This window comes from Notechis scutatus, chromosome 8 (genome assembly GCF_049901735.1).
Source record: "Notechis scutatus isolate UNSWTSFEM ecotype Mainland chromosome 8, rNotScu1.2, whole genome shotgun sequence".
Taxonomy (NCBI): Eukaryota; Metazoa; Chordata; class Lepidosauria; order Squamata; family Elapidae; genus Notechis; species Notechis scutatus.
Genome location: NC_142016.1, coordinates 23,921,927 through 23,934,101, shown reverse-complemented (window position 1 = coordinate 23,934,101; position 12,175 = coordinate 23,921,927). Strand labels below are relative to the sequence as shown.

At 44.8% G+C, this 12,175-nt stretch overlaps 1 protein-coding gene across 2 annotated transcripts in view; it reads right to left on the bottom strand.

Moving 5' to 3' along the window:
• Window positions 1–12,175, bottom strand: part of AXL (AXL receptor tyrosine kinase) — a 58,742-nt gene that overhangs the window by 1,771 nt on the left and 44,796 nt on the right. For both annotated transcript variants that reach the window (XM_087971181.1, XM_087971182.1), the window contains exons 14-19: window positions 9,280–9,357; window positions 7,126–7,218; window positions 3,278–3,399; window positions 2,144–2,253; window positions 697–856; window positions 413–549 (exon numbers count right to left, since the gene is read on the bottom strand). In XM_087971181.1, the coding sequence (XP_087827307.1) occupies window positions 413–549; window positions 697–856; window positions 2,144–2,253; window positions 3,278–3,399; window positions 7,126–7,218; window positions 9,280–9,357 (700 nt within the window). The remainder of the gene's footprint in view (window positions 1–412; window positions 550–696; window positions 857–2,143; window positions 2,254–3,277; window positions 3,400–7,125; window positions 7,219–9,279; window positions 9,358–12,175) is intronic.

Below are 12,175 nucleotides of genomic sequence, written 5' to 3'. Positions count from 1 at the left end.
CATCCATCCATCCATCCATCCATCCATCCATCCATCCATCTATCTATCTATCTATCTATCTATCTATCTATCTATCTATCTATCTATCTATCTAAAAGAAGAGACAGACAATATCTGGAACTTAAACTATATTATCCACTTAACTTTTGTGAGCCTCTGCTAACATCATCAGAATGTAAAGACTACCATTGAAGAGATATTTGCCTTTATGCATCATTGATATGGCCACACATGAGGTATGTATTGTGTTAATATGGGCCTCCCACTGGGCCGTACGTTTAATATATGGATCGAGGTACTTATCTCTTGGCCCCTTATACAAACAACATTTGAGTCAGATCCAGGGTAGGGAAATGCGAACGCCTATATTTCTTGACAACAGGAGAAACTGAGGCAGAGATACTGTACTTACAGGCTATCCAGGCAGTCAATCGGCTGCTTGAGGCGGTTGCCTTGATGTAGGTAGTCGTAAATTTCACTGTTTTCCACCCCGGGATAAGGCGTCTGGCCTCGAGTGGCAATTTCCCACATGGTGACTCCAAAGGACCACTGCAGGGCAGAGATTGGAAGAAAGAAGATAAGGGAGGCAGAAGAAATCTGTAATCCAGGTGGAGCCCACATGCTCCCAGTGGAGAGATTGGAAGTTGGTTTCCAGTGGGAACGGAAAGTTAGCCCGATTTACTGGTGGAGACTCACCACGTCGCTCTTGGTGGTGTAAACGCGATCGGCCAGGCTCTCGATGGCGATCCACTTCACCGGCATCTTGGAGATACGACCTTGGCGGTAATAGTCACCGTTGTAGATCTTCTTGGAGAGGCCAAAGTCGGCCACACAGGCCGTCATGCTTTCGTTCAGCCTGCGGAGGGAAGGCGAAGGGCTCTTGAAGGAAAGGCTTTGAAGGGTGAGGACAAGGGGACCGTGTGACAGGCAGAAGGAGCAAACCACCAGAGACAAGGCTCAGATAAAAGACATCTGAGCCTAGGGCAGAAACTCAATCTGAGGAAGCGTCCCAGACAAGACCGTTGTCAGTTCTCATGAAGATAAAGGGAGGAAACGCACTCAGACTGACAAGATTCTGAGTCGGATTGGTTAAGAGGTGAAGGCACCAGGCTGGAAACCAGGAGACGGTGAGTTCTAGTCCTGCCTTAGCCATGAAAGCCGGTTGGGAAAAATGGAGCCAATCACCAGGAGACTGTGAGTTCTAGTCCTATCTTAGCCATGAAAACCGGTTGGGTAAAATGGAGGCAATCACCAGGAGACTGTGAGTTCTAGTCCTATCTTAGCCATGAAAACCGGTTGGGTAAAATTGAGCCAATCACCAGGAGACTGTGAGTTCTAGTCCTGCCTTAGCCATGAAAGCCGGTTGGGTGATCTTCAACCAATCACCAGGAGATGGTGAGTTCTAGTCCTGCCTTAGCCATGAAAGCCGGTTGGATGATCTTCAACCAATCACCAGGAGACTGTGAGTTCTAGTCCTATCTTAGCCATGAAAGACGGTTGGGTAAAATTGAGCCAATCACCAGTAGACTGTGAGTTCTAGTCCTGCCTTAGGCAAAATAGCAGGCTGGGTAACTTTGGAACAATACCGGATGCTGAGAGTTCTAGTCTCATCTTAGGCATGAAAGCCAATTGGGTGACCTTGGGCCATTCACTAGGAGACTGTGAGTTCTAGTCCCGCCTTAGGCATGAAAGTCAGCTAGGTGACTTTAGGCCAATCTTTCCCTCCCAGCCGACTCCCACAGGGTTGTTTTTGTGGGGAAAATAGGAAGAGAAAGGAGTAAACGCTGGCTACCTTGACTTATTTACAAAAATAATAAAGGTGAGATCAAAGTAAACCAGATAAAAAGAAAATAAGTTATCATAAAAATAGTATTCACATGCATGACATATAGCAACATCCCTGCTGAACTCTTACATCGGACACTTAAGGAACCCTTTCAAACAGCTTGAATGACATCGTCGCGCACCCCAAGCCAAGAAGCGCCTGGACTTCAACTCCCAGAATTCTCAGCAAAGGCTGGGAAAGTTTGAGAACTGAGACCTCCAAATTTGGATGGTGCCGAACTGGATCCTGGTGGGGCCTCATTGCTGATCCCTGCTTCTAAATCCCGCTTTTTAGGGTTCCCCCCCTGTAGAAACTCACATGCAGTTGCGGGCAGCGAGGTCCCGATGAATGAAGTTCTTGCTGCTGAGGTATTCCATGCCACTTGCAATGTCCACCATGAATTTGACCAACATCTGCATGGGCAGGTACTGTGAAGGAAGAAGAACCCAATCAGAGGAGCGTCTATGGAGATTCCCTCCAGGTCCTGGTGGTCCCAAAGGGGCTTTTTTTTTCAAGAGGCAACTGGACTTCCTTGGTTTTCCTTTGAAGACGTTTCGCTTCTCATCCCAGAAGCTTCTTCGGTTCGGACTGAAGAATTCCATTCTCCACCATCCAGTCAGAGGGGAAGAAGTTCAGGGATGAGAAGTGAAACGTTTTCAAAGAAAAACCAAGAAAGTCCAGTTGTCTTTTGAAAAAAGCACCTTTGGGACAATCGGAAGACACCAACAAGGACTAGGCTATCATCTGATTTAACAGATTAACAGAGTTGGAAGGGGTCTTGTTAGATCATCTAGTCCAACCCGCCACCCAAGCAGGAGACCCTACGCCATTTCTGACAGGTGGCCGTCCAGTCTCTTCTTGAAAGCCTCCAGGGATGAAGCTCCCACAACTTCAGAAGGCAACTTCTATTCCATCGGTTGATTGTTCTCGCTGTCAGAAAATTTTCTCCTTATTTCCAGGTTGAATCTCTCCTTGTTCAGTTTCCATCCATTGATCGTTGTCTGGCCTTCAGGTGCTTTGGAAAATAGCTTGACCCCTTCCTCCTCTCTGTGGCATCTCCTCAAATATTGGAAGGCTGCTATCATGTCCTTCTCTTCCCTAGATTAGCCATGCCCAGTTCCTGCAACATATGTTTTAGTCTCCAGTCCCCCAATCATCCTGCTTGCTCTTCTCTGAACTCTTTCCGGAGTCTCAACATCTTTTTTATAACGCGGTGACCAAAGCTGGATGCAGTACTCTAGGTGTGGTCTTACTAAGGCTTTATAGAGTGGTATTAGTGCCTCCCTTGATCTTGATTGTATCCCTCTGTTAATGCAACTTAGGATTGCATTGGCCTTTTTGGCTGCTGCTGTACACTGTTGGCTCATAGATAGCTGGTTGTCCACTAAGACAACTAAGACGGTCCATTGTTTTAGGGCTAAGAATCAATGATCCTGCAAGATTGCTACTTACCACAGGGCTCTCCCCAAGCCGCGAGTACAGCAGGAAGCTGTGTAGATCTCCATGTTTCATGAATGGCAGGATGACCACAGGGGACGGGTAGCCTTCGCTTTCTGTGTTCTGCAGGCAGACGCCTTCAGGAGAGGCAAAGGGGACATTTGTAAATTCTCTAAATTAAAGCAGAAGAAGACAGTGGGGTCCTTGGTGCTCTCTGAGCTTGGCTGTTTTCTTGCAAACGTTTCATTACCCCAAACTAGGTAACATCACTGAGCACGGATGATGTTACCTAGCTGGGTCATGAAAACGTCTGCAAGAAAACAGCCAAGCTCAGAGACAATCCCTCAGCACCCTTCCTCTTTTTCCTCCCCTTCTTCACCTCCGGAAACCCCCTTCCCGTCTAGCCCTGAGGATGTTACCTAGCTGGGTCATGAAACGTCTGCAAGAAAACAGCCAAGCTCAGAGACAATCCCTCAGCACCCCTTCTCTTTTCCTCCCCTTCTTCACCTCCAGAAACCCCCTTCCCGTCTAGCCCTGATGATGTTACCTAGCTGGGTCATGAAAACGCTGCAAGAAAACAGCCAAGCTCAGAGACAATCCCTCAGCACCCCTTCTCTTTTTCCTCCCCTTCTTCACCTCCAGAAACCCCCTTCCCGTCTAGCCCTGATGATGTTACCTAGCTGGGTCATGAAAACGTCTGCAAGAAAACAGCCAAGCTCAGAGACAATCCCTCAGCACCCTTCCTCTTTCCTCCCCTTCTTCACCTCCGAAACCCCCTTCCCGTCTAGCCCTGAGGATGTTACCTAGCTGGGTCATGAAACGTCTGCAAGAAAACAGCCAAGCTCAGAGACAATCCCTCAGCACCCCTTCTCTTTTCCTCCCCTTCTTCACCTCCGGAAACCCCCTTCCCGTCTAGCCCTGAGGATGTTACCTAGCTGGGTCATGAAACGTCTGCAAGAAAACAAGCAAGCTCAGAGGGCACCAACGACTCCTCATTTCAACCCTGAGCTACAAATATTATCTTTGATCAAAAGAAAGACAGACTGACACAGAAGAGAAAGGAAGGGGCTGGCTTCCCTCTCGCGAAACCATGATTGTTATGGTTTATTCATTTGCACTTAGCATGCCGTGTGAGACCAGGTATTGTGGTTCACAAACACACCACGAAATTGTTCAGCACCACGAATCTCAAAAATAATAATAATAATAATAATAAAACAAATCCAGATGGGTGATTTTCATGCTACACTAGATCTATTCAGCTGAGGTTCATTGCAAACCTGTTGAAAAGCGTTTAAAAGGATCAGGGGAAAGCTACAAGAAGCTCTTCTCCTTCCCTTCCTGATCCTAAACTGACCCTTTCACTGTTTAATTATCCTAACTGTCAGCCAATTTCTCCTTAATTCCAGGCTGCTTTCTCTCCTTGGTTAGTTTCCATCCGTTGCTTCTTATCCTGCCTTCTGGTGCTTTGGAGAATAGCTTGACTCCCTCTTCTTTGGGGGCAGCCCCTGAGATATTGGAACGCTGCTATCATGTCTCCCCCACCCCCAGTCCTTCTTTTCATTAAACTATTCTATTCCCAATTCCTGCAATCGTTCTTCATAGGTTTCAGCCTCCAGTCCCCTAATCATTGTCTTTGCTCTTCTCTGCACACTTTCTAGAGAGCCTCGACATCTTTTTTAAATTGGGCCGACCAAAATGGATGCAACCCTAATGTTATTTTGACAGTGATCCTCTTTAACAGGAAACAGGGGGCAGGGGGGAAAAAAAAGGGACAGGGGGAAAGAAAAAAAAAGAGGAGGGGAGAAACTGAGTGAGAAGGTCCCACTTGTCTGCCTTCCAAACCCCAAAACAAGCCTGAGTTGCATTAGCTGAGCTTCCCGCCCACCCGTCTGTCAGCTCCGTCCCACAATCTTGCCAACATCTGTTTTCCCAAATAATGTTGTCTCATCCCTCCCGCTCACAGCTTCATTCCCCCCCAGGGGACAGTCTGTCCTTTCTGCTTTTCCCCAGCCCAGTCTCTCTCTCTCTCTCTCTCTCCCCAACTCCTTCCCAAAGCCCAGGCAGTTTCCTTTCTTTTCCATCTAAACATTATTTTTTTTCTCCAGCTAAACATTATTATTTTTTGCCCCTGATGGAATGAGCAAAGGTGAGCTTTGCAGGTCTGTCTGGGTTGGGCTGCTCTCCCCCCCTCTCCGCTCTCCGCCCCATGCTGGAAATTGTAAATCTGGCCCACGATTGGATGTCAATCCCAGTCTGGGAATTTACTGAGAGGAGGAAGTACGCAGACGAAGGGAGAGGGAGAGGCAGGCCGTAAGGAAAAGAGGTTAGGTAAGCTGACGTGCTCAAGGCGAGTTGGAATCGCTAGAGCAGCATTGCTCAACCTTGGCAAGTTTAAGGTGTGAGGGTTTCAACTCCCAGAATTCTCCAGTCAGTATGCTTGATTTCAACTCCCAGAATTCCCCAGCTGGCATCAGAGGTGGGATTCAGCCGGTTCGGACCAGTTCTGGAGAACCGGTAGTGGAAATTTTGAGGAAATTAGTTAGCGGAAATTAGTTCGGAGAACCAGCAAATCCAGCCTCTGACTGGCCCCACCCCCATCTATGCTCCGCCTCCCAAGTCCCAGCTGATTGGCTGGGTCTTCTTTGGTTGGCCTGCACAGGAGAACGGAGCTGGAAAGCAGGTTAGTGGGGTGGGGAGGGAATGGGATTTTGCAGTATCCTTCCCCTGCCATGCCCACCAAGCCATGCCCGCAGAACCGGTAGTAAAAAAAATTTTTGAATCCCACCAATGGCTGGCATGCTTGGACTTCAGCTCCCAGAATTCCCCAGTTAGCAAGCATGGACTTCAGCTCCTAGAATTCCCCAGTTAGCAAGCATGGACTTCAGCTCCCAGAATTCCCCAGTTAGCTTGCTTGGACTGGAGCTTATTACATAGAATAACAATAGGGTTGAAAGTGACCTTAGAGGTCGTCTAGCCCAACCTCCTGCTCAAACAGACCCTGTAACATTCTGGACAAATTTCATCCAGAGTTTTGGGTTGTCAAAATGCAGGTGTGCCACCTCTTGAATCTTCTTATAGCTTCTTTAAAGACCCTTTGCAGAAAAGGTGACGAACAAGGTAATTAACTATCTCCAGAAAGGGCAATGGACACCCGGACCTTACTCCAAGTCCTACTTCTCCTGCTACTCCTACTTGCTGGCTGGGGGATTCTGGGAATGGAATTAGAATTAGAATAGAGCTGGAAGGGACCAGTTGCTCTGAGTTGAAGTTCACACTTCTGAACATTGTTGGAAATTGATAAACATTTTCCTATACTCTTAGCTGTCTTCAGGATGGGTTGGGGCTCACAGAAATTGTGATCCTACCCAAGTATGGATTGGCAGATCTACATTCATCCTCTTTTTGTGGCTCCAAGATTGGGGAACACTGGGCCCCTGCAAATGCATCTGTCTCTTTCTCTCTCCTTCCCTTTCTCTTTTTTTCATATATATATAAAATGTTTCTTCTGCTCTTTTTTGTATCATTGCTTCACCCTCTGTGCTCCTTGGTCTTGTTGGCCATTCTCTATGGTTGGCCTTGTTGGCCACTCTCTATGGTTGGCCTTGTTGGCCACTCTCTATGGTTGGCCTTGTTGGCCACTCTCTATGGTTGGCCTTGTTGAAAACTCTCTGACATTGGCCTTCTTGACCACTCTCTATGGTTGACCTTGTTGACCACTTTTTATAACTGGCCTTGTTGACTGCTCTCTATGGTTGGTTTTGTTGAGACCATAGAGATTTGTGCTAGAAGGAGGAAACCATGGATGCTTCACATATCTGCAAGAAACCGGGCACACAAGAAGAGACCTCCTTGTCCCTCACCGATCAGTTTCATGACGTTGGGATGGTCAAAGTCCTTCATGCAAACGGCCTCACTGAGGAAGTCCTCCATCTCACTGCGGGTGCATATGGCAACTGCCAAGAGAAGAGAGAAATTAACGCTTTGGCAGCTTTAATCCTTGCTCAAGGATTTCTGATCATGAAACTTGACGACATAAGATTCATTTATTTATTTTAGAAGATTTACATGGCCACCATACACTCACAATGACTCTGGGTGGCTTACAAACAATAAAAGTATAAAATTAAATTAAAAATATAAAATGTTTTATATATATATATATATATATATATATATATATATATATATATATATATATATATATATATATATATATATATATATGGATCTTGGTTATTCGGGTTTTCTCCTGCGTAAGATTGGAAGTATCTAGGCAACGTTTCGATGAAGTCTCATTCATCATCTTCAGGCTTCTGTCTTCAGCTCTGTGCTTCTCAGAGTGATGAATGAGACTTCATCGAAACGTTGCCTAGATACTTCCAATCTTACGCGAGAGAGAAGATCCACACCAAATAACCAAAGATCCAATATAATATATATATATATATATATATATAATATATATATATATATATATATATATATATATATATATATATATGTGTGTGTGTGTGTGTGTGTGTGTGTGTGTGTATGTATGTACATACATATATATATATATATATGGCATTCAGCTTTGTTCGGGTATTTTCCCACGTCATAGTAGTTGTGCTTTTAAAGTTGTAGCGACGTTTCGGCAGAATCTCATCTGCCATCATCAGGCTTCTGTATATGTTCTGTATATATATATATTTGTTTTCTGAGGTTCTTGCGGGTGTTTGTATGTGGATCTTTGGTTATTCGGGTTTTCTCCCGCGTAAGATTGGAAGTATCTAGGCAACGTTTCGATGAAGTCTCATCCATCATCTTCAGGCTTGTGTCTTCAGCTCTGTGCTTCTCAGAGTGATGAATGAGACTTCATCTGAAACGTTGCCTAGATACTTCCAATCTTACGTGGGAGAAAACCCGAATAACCAAAGATAGATAAATAGATAGATAGATAGATAGATAGATAGATAGATAGATAGATAGACGTATGTATGTATGATAATAACCCCCCACCGCTATGGGAACAACAACCAAACAAGAGGGTCCATGCCACTCTGGGTTCCTCAGGCCTGTTGGCAAAACCAGCTTTTCCGAAGGGTCAAAATGGGAGCCAGTCTAATCTCTGTGGGGATGATGTTCCAAAGGAAGGGAGCCACCACAGAGAAGGCCCTTCTTCTGGGCCCCACCAGACGTACCTTTTTAGGAGAGGGGACCTGCAACGTGCACACTTAACATTGAGGAAAAGGAAAGGGAACCTCTGCGTCAACCCTAAAGTGAACCTGGCTGAGGCCACCTTGAAGGCTTCAGGGTTGCCACACAACGGTGGGAGGGCGGAATGAGTGAGATGGGGTTTTGTAGCCAAAACAACCAAGTTTTCCTGTGGGAACCAAGGACATTCTTGCAGGTGACTGGCCAGAGGAGGAGCAAGTAACCAAGCAACTGGCCAACACCTGGATTGGGCAGTGGGACCAGTGACTTGGAGGGAAAGAGAAAAAACGTTTACTTTTAATGAGGTGAAAGCCACAGGAAATCTCAGAGTCGGTTTTCACCAGTATGTGCCAATAGGATGTATCCAATAAAACTCTTCTTTGAGGAGATTGCCTGCTTCGGAGTTCTGTTTTCTACGGGTGTGTTTCTTGGACCACTGACTCTTTCTCTCTCTCTCTCTCTCTCCCTCTTTCTCTCTCTCTTTCTCTCTTCTCTCCTCTCTTTCTCTCTCTTCTCTCTCTCTCCTCTCTCTTTCTCTCTCTCTTTTCTCTCTTCTCTCTCTTCTCTCCTCTCTTCTCTCTCTCTCTCTCTCTTTCTCTCTTTCCTCTCTCCTCTTTCTCTCTTTCTCTCCTCTCTTTCTCTCTCTCTCTCTCTCTTTCCTCTCTCTCTCCCCTCTTCTCTCTCTCTCTTCCTCTCTCTCTTCTCTCCTCTCTTTCTCTCTCTCTCTCTCCTCTCTCTCCCTCTCTCTCTGGGTTGAGGCAGCTCTAACCCTCCCATCCCAAAAGAGTATTCTTCTTCTTCTTCTCCTGAGTACTTACTCTTCATAGTCTTGACCGCAACTTTAAAGACAGCACCGTCTTGGCTGAGTTGACCCTCCATAACCGAGCCAAATTCTCCTGTCGAGAGAGAGAGAAAAAGCAACAATGGCTCTTCATTGGGCTTCTCTGAGGACAATACAAACATGGCTGACATCCCTGCCACCTTGAGGATGGCTCGGTGCCATCCTCTGCTACAGTTGTAAAAGGTTTATTATGATGAACAAGGTCTTTTTTTGAACAAGATATTGCAGGCCATCCTCAACTTTAAATGGCTCGTGTGATCTACTGTCACCGGGGCGGGGTGGATGGGGGATGGGGGATTTTATTATATTATACTATAATAATTTACTAGCTCGATACCAGTGTGCTTCGCTACAAAACTATGTGATCGGGCTTAGTTTTTTGGGAGGAAAATAAAGGGGGGGGGGGAATTCTGCCTCTGCCTACCAGCATCCATCGGTATTCATCTGGCTAGCATCCTGTCAGTATATGAGAGTTGAGGGCTGTTTGGAAACTGAAACATGGAAACTGAAACAGCATTTGCTGTGTGAGCAAGAAGGAGACAGCAAAGAGCCTGGGCGTGGCTTAGCTCAACTGTTCTGTACTAAAGCTGCTTGGTGCTCTGAAACTGAAACTGAAACTCCTCTGCTTGTGTTTTGCATTTGGAAGAGATTTCTTTTCAGGTGGGGAGGGGGGTAGAACTCCTTAGCATAAGAGCATGTTAATAATAATAATATAGGAAATACTAATGCTCTGATGGTCATTTCGAAAAATCTTTTCTTAGTGAGCACCTAGAAGCCAAGAGGAACATATGTGCCAAATTTCAAGTTTGTAGGCTTTATGGTTCTGGAGATTTTCTGATGACACGTGAGTGATCTTTCGCTTTTGTATATATAGATATGATTCTTTTTATTAGTTTTATTGTTTCAAATGTGGTTTTATTTCTGTAGGCCGCGTTGAGTCGCCATGGGCGAATAGGCGGCAATGTAAATTCAATAAACAAATTAAATAAACTTACAATGGTTCATTTAGTAACCGTTCAAAGTTACAACGGCACAGAAAAAAGTGACTTATGACTGTTTTTCACACTTATGACCATTGCGGCATCCCGCATGGTCACGGGATTTACATTTGGGTGTTTGACAAGTGTCTCAGATTTATGACGGTCGCAGTGTCCCTGGGGTCACTCATGCGATTCCCTTTTGCGACTTTCTGACAAGCCAAGTCAATTGGGGAAGCCGGTTTCACTTAACTGGGTGACTAACTTAACAAATGCAGTGATTCACTAAACAACGTTGGCAAGAAACGTCATAAAATGGGGCGAAAACTCACCGAACAAATGTTTCAATTAGCCCCATAAAATTTTGGGCTTGATTGTGGTCCTAACTCGAGGACTACCCGTATTGTGATTACCCAAATTTGATTGTCAGTTGCTGTGTTTCTTTGAGCCACAACATACAAACAGGAGGTTGTACAACTTGCCCCGTGATGTAACCGGAACAATATGGAACTGAACACACTCAAAACCGTAGAGATGTTGGTAGACTTTAGAAGAAACCCTCCCACACCTCTTACAATACTAGACAACACAGTATCAACAGTCGAGACCTTCACATTTCTAGGTTCTACTATATCACATGACCTAAAATGGACACCTAACATCAAAAACGTCATCAAAAAAGCACAATGAAGAACGTTCTTTCTGCGCCAACTCAGAAAGCTCAAACTGCCCAATCCAGTTCTACAGAGGAATGATTGAGCCTGTCATCTGCACCTCTATAATTGTCTGGTTTGGTTCTGCAGCCCAACAAGACAGACACAGACTTCAGAGAGTAATTAGGACTGCAGAAAAAACAATTACTACCCACCTGCCTTCCATTGAGGACCTGTCTACTACATGAGTCAAAAAGAGGGCTATGAAAATATCTACAGACCCCTCACATCCCGGACATAAACTGTTTCAACTCCTTGCCTCAAAACGACACTATAGAGCCCTGCACACCAGCACAACTAGACACAAGGACAGTTTTTTCCTGAATGCCATCATTCTGCTAAACAAATAATTCCCTCAACACTGTCCAACAATTTACAAAGTCTCCACTATTCTCACTATTAACCTTCTCATCACTCCTTATCACCCATCCCCTCCCACTTGTGACTGTATGAGTGTAACTTTGTCGCTTGTCTCCTTACAATTTATATTGACTGTTTCCTAGTATGATTGGATTGCTTATTTGTACCCTATGACTATTATTAAGTGTTGTACCTTATGATTCTTGACTCTTGACAAATGTACCTTTTCTTTTATGTACACTGAGAGCATATGGACCAAGACAAATTCCTTGTGTGTCTAATCACACTTGGCCAATAAAGAATTCTATTCTATTCTATTCTATTCTATTCTATTCTATTCTATTCTATTCTATTCCATTCCATTCCATTTTCTATTCTATTTTCTATTCTAGTCCATTCCATTCCATTCCATTCTATTCTATTGATTTTAATTTGATTTTAGTAAAGGTTGGGTTTCTTTTAGAAGTTCTTGGGATTCAGAACCCAGGAGGGAAGAAATTTCCAAGGAAGAAAAGCAAAGTTATGAAATCCAGTCACATAGCAGGGGAAAAGCCAGTGATCCAAAGCTTCTAAGAGAATAAATACACCCACACACCATTATATTGTTGGGTGGGGATGACAAAATAATTTTTTTCCCACAAAGCAGAAATTATCACGAAGCCTGGCTTACTTGAAGGGGAAAAAAAAATTGATAGCTCAGATAAGGAAGGAAGGACAGATGCTAAGTGCTTTTCCCTAGGAAAAATGACTGATCCTCGCCCCAGGCTTGCAAGTAACAAGATCACCTACGCTGAGTAGTAAATTACTTCTAGGAGATCAGCCA